This window comes from Ictalurus furcatus, chromosome 2, assembly GCF_023375685.1.
Source record: "Ictalurus furcatus strain D&B chromosome 2, Billie_1.0, whole genome shotgun sequence".
Lineage (NCBI taxonomy): Eukaryota > Metazoa > Chordata > Actinopteri > Siluriformes > Ictaluridae > Ictalurus > Ictalurus furcatus.
The window spans coordinates 27188559-27211043 of record NC_071256.1 but is presented as its reverse complement, the minus strand read 5'-3'; the positions used below and the strand labels follow the sequence as shown (position 1 = coordinate 27211043).

The 22485-nt window shown below is 40.0% G+C and overlaps 1 protein-coding gene across 2 annotated transcripts; it reads left to right on the top strand.

The window, feature by feature from the left end:
- Positions 1 to 110: 110 nt before the first annotated feature.
- On the top strand, positions 111 to 20960 carry LOC128600062 (serine/threonine-protein kinase SBK1-like). 2 transcript variants are annotated; one of them, XM_053612237.1, is made up of 5 exons: positions 111 to 677; positions 4922 to 5126; positions 12975 to 13191; positions 17585 to 17787; positions 18635 to 20960. In XM_053612237.1, exons 3-5 carry the CDS (start codon positions 13020 to 13022, stop codon positions 19475 to 19477), a joined length of 1218 nt encoding a protein of 405 aa, XP_053468212.1. In that variant the 5' UTR covers positions 111 to 677; positions 4922 to 5126; positions 12975 to 13019; the 3' UTR covers positions 19478 to 20960. The 2 variants fall into 2 exon arrangements, with proteins under 2 accessions (XP_053468212.1, XP_053468203.1); XM_053612228.1 differs by lacking the exon at positions 111 to 677 and having other exon boundaries at positions 4547 to 5126.
- The last annotated feature ends 1525 nt before the right edge of the window (positions 20961 to 22485 follow it).

Sequence of the window (22485 nt, the reverse complement as noted above, 5' to 3'; positions counted from 1 at the left end):
GACACTCCATGTGCTGATTGACAATGCCCAATCTGAGCTGCGAATGTCCCCATTCAGTTACATAATGCTACCACTCTAAATTCTTGTATTTTTCATTGTGCTCTCTGCCTAGTGAAAGGGCCTAGGGTCAGTACTGCACTTTCCTGATGCAGTCAGACTTTCAACTTTTAATCTGTAATGATGTCAGCAATTTGGTCCTCAAGGTCATTAATTGTTTATACCCTACACAGATACACAGACAGTATGTCTGACCATAAACAAAGTGTTCCTGCATCAGATTCTAGTATGGCTCTTTGTCAGCACACATTTCTCTTTTGTCCAACAGAAGAGATCAAGGAATGCAATAAGGAGAGGAGTGGAGAGAGGGAGGGAAAGTGCTCACTGGACTGAAAAGCAATGGTGTATGAGAGAGTAGTGGACATTTGTTTTAGGACACTGGCCAAGAGTTTCTGTGGATTGTAAATTAACTGCAGCATGAGAAAACGAGTCTGTTACTGACAGTAATGAGCTTTACCACACAAATCACCATAATTTAACAGGCAACTGTTGCCTGCATGGTAATGATCTCTCTGTATAGCCTGTGTTTTGCAGTAAAGTCTGTCTCTGTTCCAGTTTCACTGTGGAATTGATGTGACTGAGTGTTACTGGTTTGCCTGCACTACAGCCAAAAGATGAAGGTAGTAGTTATCTCAGTTATTACTTGATTTGTTAGATGAACACTACTGAAGCAGTAAAGCACTACTATCTTTCTATATATTTGCTTACTGGAAAATTAATTGATCATTGTTACCTTAAAATAGCAGACATGCACTGGTACATTTATCAAAAATGACTTTACTGACTATGGAATTCTGTCTGCAACAGATTAGTTACCAGCATTGTAATTAGATAGAATAGTATAATTTTCACACAATTTTTCATTACCCTAAAGGACTATCCTCTGATTCTGAGGCATTCTCTGGTCATTTTTGTGCTTTTAAAATGAAAGCCAGTGTTTTAAATACCTAAGTAGTGCACCTTAAGAAGTGAGACAATGGTATGCAGCATACAAGTGGTTTGAGTTGTATCCTGTCCTGGAACTGTTTCTTTTTGAGGGAGAAAGAGAGAGAGAGAGAATCATTTACATTTATGGCATTAACAGATGCCTTTATCCAGAGTGACTTACAAGTATTTCATTTATACAACTGAACAGTTGAAGGTCTTGCTCAAGAGCCTAGAAGTCCAATGTCTTAACCACTGAGCCACCACTTAACATGACAGCAACAGTACAAGAAAGTACCACTAAGCCACTTTACTATTTTACATTATTATATTCACCATCTTTCCCCAGTGAGAGAATTGCAGCCATGTTGCTTTGTCTGAGGGTGTGCAAAAGCTGCTCTGGGGCAGCAACAGTGCATGTGTTGTGAATTTCTTGTACTTTCGCCATGGCAACAGATGTACATCAATACAAACTCTGAGAAAAAGGACCAAGGGACCTCATTATTCAAATTTCAAGGGAACTTATCAAAAAGCATTCACACTGAGTATCTATAGCAATCTAATTAAGACAAATAGTCCTCAGTACAGTATACATGTGTTTTTCACAAACCCATGTGTTCTTGAATAGGGTTCCCTAGAATATTGGACAAGAAAGACATCTTAACTAAGCTGATGTGTTGTAGGCCACAGAATAGCAAAACAAATCATCAGCTTGACCTAGTACTCAACTAAAGCAACTGGATGACATTGTGATATTAGCTATGACATTAGCTGAAAATATTTAGGATGATCCACAGTTGTAATCAAGGGGCATGCTCTGTGTTAATCAAGGTAAACCAAGAGTGAATTTGTTGTCCTTAGAAAACATACCAATATGTAATAACTAATTAAATAATCCTGTTACAAACAGATTAAATTATCGGCCACTATTTAAAATTATTGATAACGGAGAGCTGAGACATTTTACTGTCATCTACTGTATACTCATCATAGATCTAATTAATCTTATCACTAGCTCATATTGTGCCTTAGCCTTCCGTTTTGGTTCAAGATCATTCTTAAAAATCTTAGGCCTATTGATAGTGCATTTTCTTTGCAGAGCCTCAGAATGACCTGAACAACCAGAAAGATTCATGGGAACTGCAGGCATGGGTGTAGATTTGGTTTGAACACTGGGGGGGGGGGGTTGAAGTGAGAATGGGTATGCTTCCCAATATTAAATAAAATAAAAAATAAAAATAAATTTTAAAAAATTCTATTTTATTATATCTGTAGTGTCATTACATAATTTCCCTCTACTTATCTATTGTTCTATCTATCTACCCATCCATCCATCTATCTATCTATCTATCGTCCACATCCATTTATGATTATTTATGATTGTTTCATTAAAACAAATTACACAGGATGTAATAACATGCACACTGTAACTGATTAAAATATATACACATCATTTCTTGTTAGATTTTAACATGCCAATGTAGTGCACAGTGTGAGCATGACATCCGTTGTGAACAACCTTGCTGTTGATAATAATGGAAACTATTAAAGCTGCAGTATTGACCTTTTTTTGGTTAAAAAATTTTTTAAAAATATTGAGTTAATATTGAGCAAGTACATAAAAAAAAAACAGTGTTCAAAAGTGTATGCTTATCTTACCCCGATTCGCAACAGTAACCTTAAAATAATAATTTATAATTCGAGCTACCGGGTCGGATTTCCCAGGATTACGTCACATCTGTAAACAGAAAGAAGAAGAGCCAGCTACTATATCGCGTGTATGGGTGCTGAGGATGGTGGAGTGTGTGTAGCTTGTTCTTACAACAGTTGCTTAGAATTTAAACTTGTAATCTAGATGGCTGCTTTAATCTGTATAGTTCTAAACACAATCATCGCTAACATCTGCGGAATCGGCTGTTGAAATCTCAAACTGTGGAGAGTCTGCAGTCAAAAAGGGAAAGCGAAAGAGCCGGTGCTAAAACGAAAATAAATATCGGCATGTCTTTTGATAGGTGGCAATAACTTCGAGATCTGAAGGGATTGACGACTGACGCAGAGATGGCTTTTTCTCTGCTGAACAGGTAAGACATTTAAAACATGTGGGAGTGTGGGCGGGATATTGATACCGTTGCTCCACTTCATGCTTACTACTGCGCAGACTCTGGCTATGAGGTCACTATTGCAGAGACTCGGATTGGAGTTCACTACTGCGCACACTCGGGCTCCGAGTTCACTACTGCGCACGCTCGGGCTCCGAGTTCACTACTGCGCAGACTTGGGCTTGGAGTTCACTGCTGCGCACACTCGGGCTCCGAGTTCACTACTGCGCAGACTCGGATTGGAGTTCACTACTGCGCACACTCGGATCGGAGTTCACTACTGCACACACTTGGGTTCCGAGTTCTCTACTGCGCAGACTAGGGTCTGAGTTCTCTACTGCGCAGACTCTGGTCTGAGTTCACTACTGCGCAGACTCTGGTCTGAGTTCACTACTGCGCAGACTCTGGTCTGAGTTCTCTACTGCGCAGACAAGGGTCTGAGTTCACTACTGCGCAGACTCTGGTCTGAGTTCACTACTGCACAGACTAGGGTCTGAGTTCTCTACTTCGCAGACAAGGGTCTGAGTTCACTACTGCGCAGACTAGGGTCTGAGTTCACTACTGCGCAGACTTGGGCTCCAAGATGTCAGTGCCATATTTTGATATTGGCTTCACTTTTCTACAATGGGAGAGAGTGAAGGTGCATCGTCCATCTTTTTTTACAGTCTATGCTTCAAACCATCGGATTCAACCGCGCAGAGGAGCCATGCCTAAGCACAACCCACGTAAAAAATAATAATAATAATTTAAACCACAACAGCAACAAAAAATCTAGGCAAGTAACTTGCAATTTTATGTTTCAAACAGAGATGGCGATAGAGAGGCAAAAGTTCAATACTGCAGCTTTAAAATTAAATTTCGCCAACAAGGCTGTTTTTTTGCCAACTGGATATATTGATAGTTATGGCTAAATTGCAATTAATTAGCTAGCTAGCTACAATATATAGCAAGATTACACCATATTATCCTACCTCCTTCTGGCGGTTAAAACGTTGGGTTTGAAAGTTGTGAGTTCAAATCCCAGCACTGCCAAGCTGCCACTGTTGGGCCCTTGAACAAGGCCCTTAACTCTCAACTGCTCAGTTGTATAAATGAGATAATTGTAAATCGCTCTGGATAAGAGCGTCTGCCAAATGCTGTAATATAATGTAACTAGTACATGTTTATTTTTTTTTACTGTCCCTCTTTGCCCAGCAATGCAAAAATAATCTGCTGAACAGAGCATCTCTTCATCTTCAGAGCTACCTGAGCTTCCCAAGCTACCTGTGCTCTCCCAGTCAAATGGCACTAATCCAGCGTTGTTTTGCGAGGCAATAGTTGTGCGTTACCAAATAGTGCAACGGAGGGTAGCTTTCAGTATTTTCATCTGTTTTTATTATGACAAACTCACAAACGATTCTGAACACTAATAATGTTACAAAATAAATTACTTCTCCATATGTGTCAGTTGACAATAGAATAAATATTAAGGGTGGGGGATTGAATGCTTGATTATTAGCTGCCAAGCTAAATCCAGTGTGTTATAGCAGGATAAATACTTTCTTTGTTGTTTTTGGCCTAGATTAAGATTGGATCACCGGTCCGTGCATGTGCTCAACTGAACATGCGCAGAGCATGTGTATGGAAACGTACTGCCTAGAAACTGCGTACGACCATAACAGATAATAGCCAACTAGTCAAAATAGTACGATACCTTTGGAATTATTGTGGCATACTATTTAGTAAGGGAGTGTGTGGCTTGAAACGTTGCATGACTTCAGCGCCCCTTTAGGGTGAGCTCTGATTGGCTGCGTGGCGCAGTGGGCGTGGTCTAATATCTCCTTATTTCACCTCAGTCCCAGCCAAAGCAGTCAACAGATAAGAGCACACGCGGTTCAGTCCCAGGACCAAGCAGCGCGCGCGTGAGAGAATACAGCGATAAGATTCTTCACAAAGCAAGACCTGCCTAAATCTACCCCAATGATATAATCAAAGCTCTCCTCGGGACGCAATGACAGCGGGAGCTGGTGGACGCAGTGCGCTTTAAAAGAAAGAAAAACAGAAAAGGTAGGGAGACATTTTAGTTCAACGCATGGATGCATGTTATTGAGCAGGCTTTCATTTGTCTCCGCTCGTAGTGAAGGCACACTGAGCTCCCATCGGGCTTGCTGGTTTCAGAAATACGAACCTGCCTTTTTTTGCTCAGTAAATCGTTGTATTGATGTTGCAGAATGCTTGCAAATACACATCACCCAAAAGCTTGTGTTCTAATGTTATGTTTTGTTAACATGAACATTTACATGAAGCTGTGCTTTTAAAGGAAGACATCCACTGACAGGAAAAATAGGTGACCATGACATATCGGGCATCGCATGCATTGTGCCAGGCTTTCTGTTCTTTGTTTGCTTTTGCAGAGATGATTCAGAGCATATTCACAGGAGCACATATTCAAGGCTGCAAACACACACATGCACATAGACAGAAAGGTCATAGAGAGAGAGCCTTCCAGATGTCTACCAGAACAGGTACCTTTACTGATCAATGCCAGTGCAAATCCTGACAAGCTGATCAATGCACCGATTGAATGGAGCCAATGGTGTTCTTTCCAAAAACCAGTAAGAGAGGTGAGCAACATACTGAAGTGGCAGTATTTCTTCCCCTTCTCTCTCTAACGATGCACACTGGAGTGCTTAGATGATCTCAGCTTGAAATATCCACATCCTGTTCTCTCTGTTCCTCAGGGGAAGAGAGTGTTTTGTGAGCAAGCCGTGTTTGACTTCACACCTTGTCATTATTACAGCGTGACATTAGCCAAGCAGTTGGCTGAGAGGGAGGTGTTAAGCTTGTAGTGTGCACTCCTTAGCTTGAGTTTGCAGAAGGAGTTGTTACATAGACCTGCCTGTGGTATTTGCACAGAGCCAGTACATAAACGAGCTTAGTGATTCCAGGCAGGCATACAAAGGACATGCTGACTGAAGACACTGCTGCCTTTAATGTGCTCCAAGTCTCCATGAACACTGTGTGTTTGTGTGTGCGTGTGCACGTGTGTCTGCACGTGTGCACACGCGCAGGTTGAACAAAAACAGCAAGTAGACCAGCACTAACAGGGCCTCCAAGGTCTGCTCTGAACCTAATTACAGAGGTTGCTGTCCATGGTGCACATTCATGTTGGGAAGCCAACCAGTAATTGTTGTAAGGCTTTGGTAGAAGTAGTATATAATCTATATTACACACTCAGGGTCTGAGTATTATTTGCCATTTTATGTTTAACCTGAGAACACCACATTTGCAATAGTTCCAGATTCAATTACTGCAAAATCAGTGACTAATAAAACCCTTATTGTTCCTCCTGCAGGATTACTTCTCAAGGTTACAAAAGATTTCAGAAAACACAATGGATCTTGCAAGCGTACTTAGTTTCTTCCAGGAGATTGTAATATGAGCTGAAATTTATAGTCTTGTTATTGAAAGAGTGGCGCATCAGTGAGATAGAGACAATAACCTTGGTTTGAGTCGGCAAGCCTCACTGAAGATTTCTTCTTGTTACAGGTTTATCTGTTTTATCATGAAAAGGGAACTCTCTCACTCGCTCACTCTCACATACATGCGCACACACACACCTCATTGTGTACTGTATATGCTACGGATCACTGAAAAATCCTAATGCACTTAACCACGGAGGCTTTGCTGCAGGAGCATCAGAAGCAACGCAACACATTATGATTTTATGTTTGCTGTATTGCATACTGGTTGTGGCTGCATCATCAGTTATGTTTTACTGTAGCTGAGAGTGTTAAGAGAACAACCAAAGGCCTAAAATAGACTTCTGTTTTGGTTCAGATGGCTTCCTCAATTTAACACATACTGTGCAGGATATGCTGTGTGCAATCAGTGTATTATCATGTTTTGGTGGAGTACTGAACTATATTTTAACTGATTTTATAGTGTGGATTTAATGCAAACTATGCAAGGCTCATAAATACAGTAACACAGCCTTCATCATTTTGTCCAGTTATGCAGTATATACACTTGTACACATTGGCTTTTTACAGCCTGATGTTGGAGTGGCTGTACAGCCTTGTGAACTACAATTGCAACATTGAATAAGTCATTAGAAATGGTTGTTGCCTGCAAAAAGGCTCAGCAGAGTATTTGGCATTGATTTGTTGGCTGAGAGATGCTTGCAACGATGTTGACTGTGTAGTGGCTGTGGTGAGAGCGGGATAGAGGAGCAGCAAGCCAGTGGTCTGTGAAGATAAGCAGGGTTGGATGGGGGTTGAGCTGTGCTTAGCCGATTCTGCAAGCAGAGCTGCATGAAGCAAGCGGTTGTACATCATTGCACGATGCCTTAGCTTGTGAGACCTTTTTTGATTAGTAGTGTTTGACAGCACAGGCAGACATGGACCTTAGAGGAGCTGTTTGACATTAAGCTGCAGTGGTCAATTTTCTGTATTCAGAGTGCTGGTTGTCTTACCACCTTGCAGACGTGTGATGTATGTGACAGAACCAGTGATTAACTGAAGTGTAGATTATTTTAGTTGCACTGAGGTGTGTGTGTTTTGACCTTGTCTGGTCCCCACAAGGAAAACTGTGTCTTCCCTACACAAAATTGCAGATTTTATTAAAATGCTTAAAAATATGGCTTAGTGGTTAGCACGTTTGCCTCACACCTCCAGGGTTGGGGGTTTGAATCTTGCCTCCGCCCTGTGCACATGGAGCTTGCATGTTCTCCCTGTGCTTTGGGGGTTTCCTCCAGGTACTCTGGTTCCCTCCTCCAGTTCAAAGAAATGCATTGTAGGCTGTTTGGTATTTCCAAACTGTCCGTAGTGTGTGAATGTGTGTGCAATTGTGCCCTGCGATTGGCTGACACCCCATCCAGGGTGTCCCCTGCCTCGTGCCCCGAGTTCCCTGGGATAGGCTCTAGGCTTCTCTGCGACTCTGTCTACGATAAGCGGTATGGAAAATGGATGACTGGATGGATATTCACCCTGTAAACTTTTGAATCTGATTACTTTCACAGTCAGAACCTTTGTATCCATTCTGCACATCTGCATTTGTCTAATTTTAGCATGTTTTGATGAGATGGTCATCAATACACTAGTGAGGGCATGTTTGATGTAATGGATCAATCTGTTAGAGCTTTAATGCTCCATGAACACTGTGTATGTGTGTGCAAGTGCAGGTTGAACAGAAACAGCATGTAGACCAGCATTACAGAACCTTCAAAGTCTGCTCTAAATCTAATTACATGCAGAGGTTGCTGTCCATGGTTGCACGTTCATTCTGGGAAGCCAACTAGTAATTGTTGTAAGGCTTTGGTGGTAGTAGTAGTATATAAACTATATTAATAGGCTCTGAATTTTCTATGTTTACACACTCAGGGTGGTCTGAGCAGCAGCTGAGATCTGCAGTCTTCACAATCAGAACATTTGTATCCATTCTGCACATCTGCATTTGATTCTCATTTTGAGGAGGTTTTATTCAGATGGACATCCGAGCACTAGCAGTGATTTGGATATAACTGCCTGAGATGATTCTTTAAAACTGTCTGTTTCAATAAATTTGATTTATTCAGTATCATCTGGGGGAATATAAAATGTAAAACATACAATATAAAACATACAATTCCAGTGCATATGTGTTAACTATAGCATAATAACTCTGCACCTTTACAACAAACTTAAATACTAGTCAAACATGACAGTGGTTTATAGAGCTGGTGCCGGGCTTTTTTTTGTTGTTATTTTTTTGGCAGGAACCGATTCTCCCAACTGGTCAGATGCATTGAAGGGAGTTAAATGCTTACCTTTGAGGGAACATTTACACGATAACGATGTACAGTGCATCCAGAAAGTATTCACAGCGCTTCACTTTTTCCGCATTTTGTTATGTTACAGCCTCATTCAAAAATGGATTAAATTCATTATTTTCCTCAAAATTCTACAAACAATAGCCCATAATGACAACGTGAAAGAAGTTTGTTTTAAATCTTTGCAAATTTATTAAAAATAAAAAACAAAAAAAGCACATGTACATAAGTATTCACAGCCTTTGCCATGACACTCAAAATTAAACTCGGGTGCATCCAGTTTCCACTGATCATCCTTGAGATGTTTCTACAACTTGATTGGAGTCCATCTGTGGTAAGTTCAGTTGATTGGATATGATTTGGAAAGGCACACACCTGTCTATATAAGGTCCCACAGTTAACAGTGCATGTAAGAGCACAAACCAAGCCATGAAGTCCAAGGAATTGTCTGTAGACCTCGGAGACAGGATTGTATCGAGGCACAGATCTGGGGAAGGGTACAGAAACATTTCTGCAGCATTGAAGGTCCCAATGAGCACAGTGGCCTCCATCATCTGTAAATGGAAGAAGTTTGGAACCACCAGGACTCTTCCTAGAGCTGGCCGCCCAGCCAAACTGAGCCAAGAGAAGGGGTAGAAGGGCCTTAGGCAGGGTGGTGACCAAAAACCCGATGGTCGCTCTGACAGAGCTCCAGCGTGTCTCTGTGGAGAGAGGAGTACCTTCCAGAAGAACAACCATCTGTGCAGCACTCCACCAATCAGGCCTGTATGGTAGAGTGGCCAGACGTAAGCCACTCCTCAGTAAAAGGCACATGACAGCCTGCCTGGAGTTTTCCAAAACGCACCTGAAGGACTCTCAGACCATGATGAAACAAAGATTTAACTCTTTGGCCTGAATGGCAAGCATCATGTCTCGAGGAAACCAGGCACCAGTCATCACCTGGCCAATGCCATCTGTGCTGTGGGGATGTTTTTCAGCGGCAGGAACTGGGAGACTAGTTAGGATCGAGGGAAAGATGAATCCAGCAATGTACAGAGACATCCTTGATGAAAACCTGCTCCAGAGTGCTCTGGACCTCAGACTGGGGTGAAGGTTCATCTTCCAACAGGACAACGACCCTAAGCACACAGCCAAGATAACAAAGGAGTGGCTACAGGACAACTCTGTGAATGTCCTTGAGTGGCCCCGCCAGAGCCCAGACTTGAACCCGATTGAACATCTCTGGAGAGATCTGAAAATGGCTGTGCACTGACGCTCCCCATCCAACCTGATGGAGCTTGAGAGGTCCTGCAAAGAAGAATGGGAGAAACTGCTGAAAAATAGGTGTGCCAAGCTTGTAGCATCATACTCAAAAAGACTTGAGGCTGTAATTGGTGCCAAAGGTGCTTCAACAAAGTATCGAGCAAAGGCTGTGAATACTTATGTACATGTGCTTTATTTGTTTTTTATTTTTAATAAATTTGCAAAGATTTCAAACAAACTTCTTTCACGTTGTCATTATGGGGTATTGTTTGTAGAATTTTGAGGAAAATAATGAATTTAATCTATTTTGGAATAAGGCTATAACATAACAAAATGTGGAAAAAGTGAGGCGCTACGAATACTTTCCGGATGCACTGTAGTAAAAACAGAAAAGTTTTTGAAAGGTTTCGCGTACAGACGATGACGACATCTAAATGATCCGTGATAATGACTAAAAACCACAGTATTATGCATGTATTATCTAGGTTTTTGACATGTGGGAGTTTTCCTTCCATTCACGCTCATCAACAATGCCATTGATAAAGTTTTCCCACCAACTGTTTGTCCTCCCAGGTCTTACCCAAACACGCCTTTTGAATACCCTCCATCGGCATAGATCTAGGTTAATAATTTGGCGTATGTAACAGATGCGTCTCTGCTTGTTATAGTAGTGATGCGGTAAATCTACACTTTGCTGGAGAAGCATCAATAAACTCAAAATCTTGAGCAGCACAAACACAGTCCTGTACTCCGTCATTGTAGTTTTGAATGTCTCACGCATTGTTTTGAAGTACTCGCGTGCATGCCTATAGATTGAACACATAATTTGCGTGTGCATGATGTCATCGTTTTCACAAATTCTCGTTTTTGTATATTTACACAGAGACAATAAGGGTATAATTTTCAAAAACTTGTACTTTAAAACATGATTTCAAAAGTTTGCGTTATCAGGCCCCAAAATACCATTGTCGTGTATTCGAACAGCCAAAACATGTAAAAAAAAATAAAATAAATAAAAAAAAAAAAATTCTGTTTTTAGTTGAAAACGTTGTCGTGTAAATGGCCCCTGACTCAGCAAATCAGTTTTGACAAACGTTGCAAAGGATCTTGGGATTCTCGTTCACGGGTAGGGTCTCGGGTTTCCGATTCTTTTAGTTGAACATGGCTGGCAGTGATAACGCTCAGTTCAATCAAATTCAAAATAGTTATTAATGTTAGATTAGGTGGCATGTTGCCATTTTTTGAGGTTAAATTGTAAATTGAAATTTCAGGTTAAATTCAGATCAACAAACAAACAGCCAGTCTCTTCCATACAACACACTCTTTCACACATACAGAGTATCAAATCTCCCCAGATGGTGTCTATGGACAGGATGTGCTATGCATCCTGTCTCATTCACCACATTTGTCTCCATTAACGAGCACTGGCAGCCTGTCGGGAGTGTGAAGTCTATTTAGTCATTGAGAAATCACACCAGTCATTATGCTGAAGGATAAAATAGCTCAATATATCATCCATCAGCACATTATGGTGTAACATTATGCTAGAAGGTTTATTTGAATGTGTCATCTATACGTACATACATACTTCAGTGCAAATCAGTACAAAGTAATTCTGACTGATCACCTTTATCCTATGATGAAACAGTTCTACCCTGATGGGAGTGGTCTTATCCAAGATGACAATGTCCCCATCCACGGGGCACAAGAGCTCACTCCGTGGTTTGATGATTATGAAAATAATGCAGATCAAATGCGCTGGTCTTTCCTTGTAGTTTTTGTGGGAGTTTCCTTTGATTTGTCTCCTCTTGGCTGAAGAAAAAATAATAGAAACCATGACAGAAATTCTAACTACAAATACCATTACAAACCATCGGCTGTTAACCATTAAAACCATGATCATTATTGGTCCTTAATGCTGTCCACTAGACTTAGCATGCGACCAATACAAGGAGACCCACAGGGACCAATACAGTTTCTATTAAAACCAATACAATTCCCATTATAAGCATTGAAGCCATTACAAAATCTATGAGGGATTCTATTGGGTTTTTTGTAAGCAGGGCTGTCTGTATTTTTTTTTTTTCATAATATGAACAATGTAATAGTACAACACAAGGAAAAAATAAATATACACTTCTAGAAAAAGTTTTTTTTCAGTTTGTTCCGCCGGTGGAATTCTTAAATGTTCTGTGTTGCCCTGAAAGATAGGGTTGTAAGAACCCCATTAGGCTGTTCTGAACCGTTAAACTCTTTGAGTGAACCCCCCCCAAAGCCTCTATGCTTACCTTAGTATGCTTTATTTTACTACATCAGTTGTGTCCAGCCATATTCACCAGCTTGGACAGTGGCAACCACCATGTTTTGCTCCTTCTGTCACTAGTTACAGAAAAAGTCCATGCCCGTTCCTTGTGATAAGCCTGACTGTGCCATTTGTGGAAGCCAAATGTTAGTGTTATGTAATGTGCAAAAACATTATCTGGCAAGTTATTTTAAAGTGCAGAAGTAAATGACAAGCAAGGCGCTACAATGTATTTTAGTGATTCATGAGAGGGTTTGTCTGGCTCTGATCTGTGCTTCTGTTCTGGTTGGGTGAAGCAAGGCTTGTAATCTTGAGGGCTTGAAAGGGGATCCAGGGAACAGAATCTAGATTGTTTACTGCAGGACACAGAAGGTTACATAAGAAATCGTTTGGCTTAGATACTAAACTTCTCTGAACTTCTTCTTTTTTGATGTTCAGGATAAAATATTTCTTTGTGTGCAAGGTTCCAATCATGCTGCTAAACTGAAGGTGAAAATTTCTCTATAACCTTATACCAACTTCTGTCTGGGTCTCACATTTCTTTTGTGTTTTGTTTTTTCAGAACTTTCAGTGAACTTATTAACTGTGCTAACTGCCTCCTGGAAGAATGAGCACCTCCCCCCTCGGATCTCGTGCCTCCATCGACATCTTGGAGGAGCTGCAGCTTATTGCGGCCCAGAACCTGGAGAAGCTGGACATTAATAAGTACTATGAAGTTATTAGGGAGCTGGGCAAGGGCACTTATGGCAAGGTGGATCTGGTTGTCCACAAGATAAGAGGTAAGCACTGGAATATTTTCTCAGTTATGGTTTTATTTTCTTGTGAAATAGTTCTACATTTCAGTAAACATATACCATTAGGGCCAATGGGCTACTATGATTACAGCTCATGGCCACACTCCACACAGGGGCCACTGCATAACAGCTTAACATAAGCCATGACAGTAGTACCATTAAAATGATATGAAATTAAAAGAAAGGAAAACACAATAAAACACTAACTACTGAAATATAATCACTGCTCAACCACATTCATAATCACTGCTCATCTGCAACATAATTACAATGATTTTGGTTCTTTCAAGATAATGTAGGATAGTTATTTTGTAGTTTGACAGTTTTCATGTGTTCCAAATGTCAGGAAGGAGGTTACAGAATCATGGAAAAATGTGAAAGCCAAACAGCATGAGATATTTAACCCTATGTTGCTGGAATATGATAAGAGAAGTGATCTGATTTGAGAAGTTTGTTTAGAAGAAATGAGTGTAATAGAGTATAATAGTATACCTGCAATCCCATTGGACAGTGTGAGACAATGAAGTGTCAGCACAGCCTTTTTTCATATTATCCATGTTCAGTTCTGTACAAACACTTTGCTGTTCAAATACAAGTTCAGGACAATCATCATATCATTGTAAAAATTCTCAGCATATACAAAGTGACATTGTGAGGTTTTAATACATCTCTGTAGAGTTTACACTTTACTTGCAAGTTTAAAAAAAAGAATGGAGGCGGTGCATAAATAAAGCAGCAGAATGCACTGTCTTACATATTACATGACTCTAATAAACATGTAAGTGCGGATTGGAATGCTTAAAGTTGAGTCATATCTTTTATGTGTGATATTGGACTAATTATTTTTTCCTGGGGTTTTAGCCTTACTGCATAGCTTTAATGACAGGTTTACTGTTGAACGTTTAAATACTTTATACAGTCACTTTTATGTGGTGCTGTGATGGCTTGTATTTTCCTTAGCCCCAGGTCATGCGTTAGCTTAATGCGGCCCTGACTACCCTAATTTCATGTTTTATTAGAATTGCCTGTTTCTTACCTCACCTACCCAACAAGCTTCCATCTTGTCCCTAGATTTCAGGGCTTTGCCTAGGTTGTATTCCGTAGTCAGCTTGGCATTCGTCCAATGTCATGAAAATTCTGCCACCAGAAGCAGGTGGGAATTTGGGTTCTTTCTGCAGCTTGTCTGAGCAACATGTTTATCAGCCCAGCCAATATCTTTGTAGGCCTCACTTGGACATCTGAGCTTTTCAGGTAAATACCAGAGAGATAGCACAAGAACCCACCGCTGGCATCCAGTTTAAACAAAAATGAGAGACAGCCAAAAAGGTTGCCCTTAGTTCATACCATAATGAAGAAATTCCTTAATCACCAAGTCTCCAAGTCAAGGTGATCAATAGCTGGGGATAAGAACTACCTTCTTCATATAGGATTGTGTGTCCTCAAGTGTGCATGGTCTCCCCTCCCTTGATCCTCAAATGAGGTTATTTGTCACACTTGGAGGTAAACAGAGAATCAGGCACTGCGGTGGAAACTGCATCATCATCTATCAATCAGTTCATCCTCTGGAGGTGGTGAGCTGATGGGCAAACCTGAAACAACAAGTAAAATCATTCATTCTCCATTCCCAACCTTAATTTTAAATGTGATTTGACTTTGGTCATAGACAGTGGGCCTGTAGCAGCAGGGTTTGGGGCTGAATGCATTTATTTAATTTTGGAAATCGATTGCACTAAGACAGAATGGATACTCATTATGGCCATGAACAATTTTAAGAGACTCTATACACAATTTTAAGTGTATCCATTGCAGTGTGGATATGTTTAATACAAAATGATAGACGTGCAATGATTCTTTTTGTGGTAGAATCACCTAGGATTCAGTTGAGATTCATGAAAAATTGGTGAAACATTTGCTTAGTTTAGAAGATACTATGTAATCGTGCACAGCACCAGCAAGGAGAACGCCTACAGAGATTTCTGCATAAAGTTTCAGCATAAATGTCAAGCCTGTGAGCAGAGTATAACATTGAGGACCACAGTGCAGTTTCTCCGACTGCACTTGGAGACTGGTGAGGGTTTAGCATGAACCTGGAATATTCCAGCTCTCTAAGAACAAAATGATTTACTAAAATTAAAAATTGACGCAAGAATAATAAGAGGCTACATTGGTAGGTGTTTACTTAACATGACGCTCTGTATGCATACGTTTCAACCCACCCTTTGACCAACATCATAGGCTAACCAATCCTCTGGCAGTCAGTGGATATTAAATAGAAGACCACGTGGTAGTATTAATGTTTCTTTATAATCAGTAAACACAAGAGAAGTCTAGGTCAAATAGCATGTTTGTCTTTGCTGGCTAGGAAACCTCTGCTCTCCAGCCTAAAGCCCCCTCTGTTAATCACTGGGTTCTGATGATTTTTAATGAGCCATAGATAAACACACCATCTGTTGGTACCCTAAACTCTAGCTCTCTCAGCCTTTGCTTCATGTTGTGCACAAAGCACTCAACAAAAGGGGCTTGACAGAGAAGAACTGTGCAGATGGTCCTAGAAATCCACACTCCCACTTCTCAAATCAACAGGCAATTACTATAACATCTAGTAGTTACATTTCTAGTATATGTCACTGACTCTGGCTCTGGATTTCTGCAATAAAGAATGTTTCTGAGAAATTACAGTGTACTGCTACACTGGGTCTGCGGGATGCCAGCTGATTACTCTAGGGTGTATATTTGCCTGAAATATAGTCCATGAAATATTTCAGACAACTTCTGCACAGCTCTGTGACTGAACATGCCTTCATTTATCAGATAAAGCTGTTTCTATGCAATGCAGTATATTCTAATGCTGCAGTCTGTTTGGAAGTAAAATGAGACAACACATTGTTTTGGGGGGTTTTTTAAGTTCAACATCACAACATTTACTTTTCTTCGCATCTGTTACGACTTCATGTCAAAGAATATAGCTCATAAACTTAGAAATAGCTGCCATTTATATAAATATGGCCGCATATTCTGCTGACAGTAAACAGATAACAGGAACCATCATCAATAAAAAAGCTAGAGGTGACAACTAGTCATTCTAAAATACCATGGTTTCTGAAATATCTCAGAAAGAGAGAGAGTTTATTTTTTCCAAGTCAGCATCTAACTTTACAGTATACAGTATAATGTTTTATTTTAATGTTCAAAATGAATCTGACAGACCCAATATGCACCTTGCCTTTTACTTTATAAGCTTCCTTTACTAATATTGACAGCATTCCTCCTTTCTGCATTTCAGACACATGTACACATCTGCTACGACATACGATGGGCACTTTGACTGTGAATGTGTTTGTTATTCCGAGCCTTTGTTTGTGGTTCTTTAGTCCAAAATGCTGGCTGATCTATGTAACAAAGTTAGAGGTTGTGGAGGGGCATTCATTCCTCTCCTCAGGCTTTCCATAACAATGGTCTATATTGACGAGTGTCTTCTAACAAATTTCAGTCAGATGCTCCTTTCACAGTGAAGTCTAGAGATTTAATTAAGCTAAAAGAAAATGTCACTGGTGATTTGTAACTGTTTGTGCAAGGTTGTCCTAAGGTAGTAAGTGTAGTGTCAGGTCAGGGTGAGAAGGACGTGCTATACAAGACAAAACCTTAAATTCATCTCCATCAGCAACATTGCTGTAATTCCTTAAAGAGCTGTGATCCAGCCAGACTCCCAACATCTTTACATAATGAATGAAGTCAAAGGGTTTACTGGAAGAAATAACAAAAATCAATTCTTCAACATTCATAAATCATCTACTTCTCTTGGTGTTATATAATAGTGATAAATACAGCATCATGAACACTGTCCTGAAATTATAGTGCATCACTAGCAGTGCGGGGAAAAATTATACTATGCAGGTGATTTTTATTTTATGTTTTTAATTAAAATAAGAATGTGTTTCTTTATAGAGAATGGAAAAGGGGGGGGATAATCATTTTCTTTTTGTACATGTTTAATGTGAATAGGACAGTTGTTATCTCACTTTTATTTATGGCAAATATTATTCCACTTGTAAAACTTGGGACATGGGTACAAGATGTCTTTTGAAAGTTTCTCATATTTTCCTTAAAATATATAAAAAAGATCCTTAATTTTCTTGAACCTGCCTATGGTTTCTCCTGAACCTTGCAAAATTACCCTTATATAGTTCATAAATCTGACAAAGGCTCTTTTTTTGGCAGTTCACTTAATCCATTTCTTCAAAAACTAATGAGCCGTCAAGAACAATGCTCTACAACACTCCTTGTGTTTAATATTCATATTAAAAGATTTCATTAGCTTTTCTGTTAGGCTCAGTGACGCTGCAGCATTGCTGAATGCTAATCCTTTCCATTTTCACAGGCACTAAGATGGCTCTGAAGTTCTTGCGGAAGAAAACCACTAAGCTGAAGAGCTTTCTGAGGGAGTATAGCATCTCACTCTACCTTTCCCCATGCCCATACATTATCAGCATGTATGGCATCGCCTTTGAGACAGACGAGTATTACATCTTTGCGCAAGAGTATGCATTAGCTGGGGACCTCTTTGATATCATTCCCCCTCAGGTGAGCAAAACTGAGGCTTGATCAGAAAGCAGTCAATATTTAATATTTCTTCACACTGAAAAAATACATAGACATTATTGCCTTTTTCCTATTACCTTTTTTCCTTCATTAAATGTAATTTTTAGGCTTTGTTTAAGTCACATTTGTGACATGTAACAACTTCCCCAATTGTCCCCAGTGATGTCAGAAATGCTTCTGCTAATTACTCAGTAATTGTACTAGATCTTGACTCTGGCTTGCATTCACATTTAACTACTTCCTCTTAAATTGCTGTGTAAAAATGCATTAGTGAAAGAGGGTAAGCATTAGGAATTTTTCCCTCGAGGATTTTGATTGTTTTCGTTTTTTAATCTCTCAGGTGTTTGATTAAGCTATTTTGAATAGATCTATTCAGGGGTATAATGTTGTGCTTATCAGTGAGATGTGATATGAGGCACAGTCACCTCTACTGTAATTATGTGGGTTTTTTTTTTTCTTTTTTTACTAATAGATTGACAGACCCTTATCTGTAATCCACTATAATGATGCAGCCAGACTGTTATACTTGATATGATATACAATGACTGGCAATTTTGAATTTAATTAGTGATAAAACTCCATTTCTACATTTTATATCTCTCTCTTCTGTTTTCTTAGTCTGTTATTTAATCATTTCCTAACCCTCTTGAGGTATTTATAGCTGGCCTTTTTAAAAATGTCAGCTCTGGGTTTTCGATTGGATTTAAAAAGAATTTTGTGTTCTGTGCAAGCTTTAATGCCATGGTAATATAAGTATCCAGCTTATTACCCGTGAGGTTTTCTGTGTTAAAGCTTTCATTGAGTCTCTGTTCTCCATCATCCTGCATAGGTGGGGCTGCCAGAGAGTGTGGCGAAACGCTGTGTACACCAGGTGGCCTTGGCGCTTGACTACCTTCACTCTAAGAAGCTGGTGCATCGTGACATCAAGCCTGAGAACGTGCTCATCTTTGACCGGGAGTGCCGAAAGGTCAAGCTGTCAGACTTCGGTATGACGCGTCGAGCCGGTTCACCAGTAAAGCGCGTGAGCGGTACCATCCCTTACACGGCACCTGAGCTGTGTGAGCCAGGCCGCCATGATGGTTTCTGTGTGGACTATAGCACAGATGTGTGGGCCTTTGGAGTGCTCCTCTTCTGTATGCTCACAGGCAACTTTCCATGGGAGAAGGCGCTACCATGCGACGCCTTTTACGAAGAGTTTGCACGCTGGCAGCAGCAGCCAAGGAGGCGGGCGGGTGCAGTGCCATCACAGTGGCGTCGCTTTACCAGCGAGGCGCTGCGCATGTTCCGGCACCTCCTGGCTATCGAGAAGGAGCAACGCTGCTCTGTCAATGAGGTGCTCACCTTCTTCTGCCACTGCTGGATGCTAGACACGGAAAACGGCAACACCGCTACCTCACCCAGTGGCACGGTGCTCAATGGGCACCTGGCTGAGCTCAGTTCTTCTTCCTCAGAGGAAGATGATTTGGTGGAGCGTCTGAAGCAGCAGAGCCTGTCACCTGTGTGCGCTGTGGCCAAAGCAGGCATTGTCATTGAGCCGGTGGCACCGCCCTACTCCACCATGTCTACCATCAACTCGCCTTCCTCTAATAACAGCTACGAGCGTGTCTCCCGTGACAGCAACGGTAATGGAGGTCGCATCCTTGTGACCACGCCTATCGAGATCTGTGTGTAGTAACACTGTAGATGACTATACAGACTATACACATATTCAAAACACTGGTAACCAGTCGACAACGGTGAGGACTCCAATCCTTAAACAAGGAGGAAATGCTCCGTATCTCATGCTGAGTGTAGAACATAGTGAAAACGTTCTACAGAGGCAGACGTGTCAATTGTTCCTTATGATGAGTGTCTCTGAGGGGAATACCACAAGTCGAAAACAGTCGTCATACTGATTGTGTATCTCAGCATTTCAACCATTTTAGTTCACAAGTAATCAGTCCACCATTAGCAACAGTGCACACATTGGGGGGGGGGGGGGGGACAAAAACAAACAGGTGTGAAATTACCTGTACCATCATATAGCAATATGTTAAATGTTTTGCAAAAATAAAAATCAATGTAACAAAGTTGTAATGTCTGAGACTAACTGCAAAAACACAATGTGAAAATTTTCATAATGTGATTTTTGGAAGTGGTACTTGTTTGTGAATGTCCATTTGGTTAGTGGGTAATTTCAATTTTTTAAAAATGTGGGGTTTTTTGCATTATTTATTTTGATCTTGTACTTCTGATATTTTGCTATTTATTTTATACTGTAGCATTATAGAGTTAATAATGCCCAGTTGCCATTATGGTGTGTTGCATTGTTTAAAAAAAAAAAAAAAAAAAAGACAAGTCCTTCTAAACCAAAATGTTATCAGAACTTCCCTAAGATGTTATCTTCATTTGAACAGTGCATGCCATTTTCTCTGTGTTGTTTCTTAGTATGGTGCATTTTTGAGAGTTTCAATGGGTCTTCTCACAGTGAGCGAGGCCTCGATTGCTCGGATGATGTTACCAATGTGATGACAGTGCATACGGATGCCTGTCACTATTCTGAACACAGAGAAGGTTTGATTTGTACTATAGAAAAAATAAAAATAGGGCTGTGTTAGAACACAGAGCATGCCAGTGATTCAGATGTGGTGATACAGAATCATCCGTCCATGTCTTGAGAATGAGGACACTACTGTAGGTGTCATAGGAGTGTTTTACAAGAGCAGATGGACAATTTTGAAATCATTCTTCTGACTTGAAGGTGTTTTAAGAATTTCTCAGGTAAATATGGTTATACTGTGTAATTACACATAATAGCCCAGTTTAAATCTAGTTATTTAAAGGAAAGGAATGACTTTGTGAGAGAGTGATACTGGAATCTTATTACAAAATATGGAACTTGATTTGATCAAGACTGTTATTATTTGTCGTATGTGATTCATTTGTTTCCAGAGCTAGTTATGAAAAATAATTAGATGTCACATTCAATGCTTTGCTTCAGCTCTCACTCAAATTTCGAATGAAGTAGGTTTTTAAAACAGTAAATGATCTAAACCAAAAACTTCTTCATAGGGGGTAGTCATTAAGATCAAACGCCACACATCTGCTTTGTCATAGATTTGACACAGATTTTTATACAACCCCAATTCCAAAAAAGTTGGGATGCTGTGTAAAATGTAAATAAAAACAGAATGCAAAGATTTGCAAATCTCATAAACCCATATGTTATTCACAATAGAACATAAACATCAAATGTTTAAATGGAGTAAATGTACCATTTTAAGAAAAAAATAAGGTCATTTTGAATTTTAAAATTTAATAGCTGGGAAAGTAAGTGTTACTAAAAAGAAACAGCTGGAGGTTAATAGGCAACAGGTCAGTAAGATGATTTGGTATAAAAAGAGTATCTTGGAGAGGCGGAGTCTTTCAGAAGTAAAGACAGGCAGAGGTTCACCAGTCTGCGAAAAACTGCATCTATAATTTGTTGAACTATTTCAGAATAATGTTCCTCACCGTAAAATTGCGAAGACTATGAATATCTTATCTACAGTACAAAATATCATCAAAAGATTCAGAGTATCTGGAGAAACCTCTGTACGCAAGGGACAAAGGTGAAACTCAATATTGCATGCCCATGGTCTTTGGGCCCTCAGGCGGCACTGCATTAAAACAGGCATTATTCTGTAATGGAAATCACTCCATGGGCTCAGTAACACCTCCAGAACTCATTGTCTGTGAACGCAGTTCGTCGTGTCATCCACAAATGCTGATTAAAGCTCTATCATGCAAAGAAGAAGCCTGATCCACGCTGCCATCTTCTCTGGGCCAAAGTTCATTTAAAATGGACTGAGGCAAAGTGGAAATCTGTTCTGTGGTCACACAAATGGAAATTTGAAATTTTTTGGAAACCATGGACGTGGTGTCCTCTAAACGAAAGAGGACTAAAGAGGAGAGGGACCATCCGGATTTTTATCGGCGCTCAGTTCAAAAGCCAGCATCTCTGAAAGTATGGGGGTGTATTAGTGACTATGAAATGGGCAGCTTGCACATCTGGAAAGGCACAATCAATGCTGAAAGGTAAATACAGGTTTTAGAGCAACATATGCTTCCATCCAGATTCCATCCCATCTTTACTTCTGAGAGACTCTGCCTCTCTATCATACTCTTTTTAAACCCAATCATGTTACTGACCTGTTGCCAATTAGTTACCTAATTAGTTGCTAAATGTTCCTCCAGCTGTTCTTTTTTAGTAACACTTACTTTTCCAGTTTTTGATGCCCCGTCCCAACTTTTTTAGATGTGTTGCAGCCATCAAATTCAAATTTACCTTATTGTTTCCTTAAAATGGTACGTTTCCTCATTTTAAATATCTGATATGATTTCTATGTTCTATTGTGAATAACATATGGGTCTATGAGATTTGCAAATCATTGCATTCTGTTTTATTTACATTTTACACAAACTTGTCCAAACATTTTTGCAATTCTGGTTGTAGCATAGTTTTTATTATTTTGTTCATGTACTTGGGTGAGATGTTTTTTTAGATACCAATTTTGATAAAGGCGTGGCAGAAGTGTTTTAAAGAAATTGTTCAGAAATTGGAGAAAGGAATAACTGTTGGCATTTTTGAAAGGGTGTTTCTGGACTTGCATGAACATAAAAGCTATGTAAACGGGTCTTTTTATCTGTGCTATCTTTTAG

Coding starts and splice junctions, on each gene's coding strand:
- LOC128600062 (XM_053612237.1), top strand. CDS start 13,020: ATGAGCACCTCCCCCCTCGGATCTCGTGCCTCCATCGACATCTTGGAG. Junction 13,192..17,584: donor GGTTGTCCACAAGATAAGAG/GTAAGCACTGGA, acceptor CCATTTTCACAG/GCACTAAGATGGCTCTGAAG. Junction 17,788..18,634: donor TTGATATCATTCCCCCTCAG/GTGAGCAAAACT, acceptor CATCCTGCATAG/GTGGGGCTGCCAGAGAGTGT.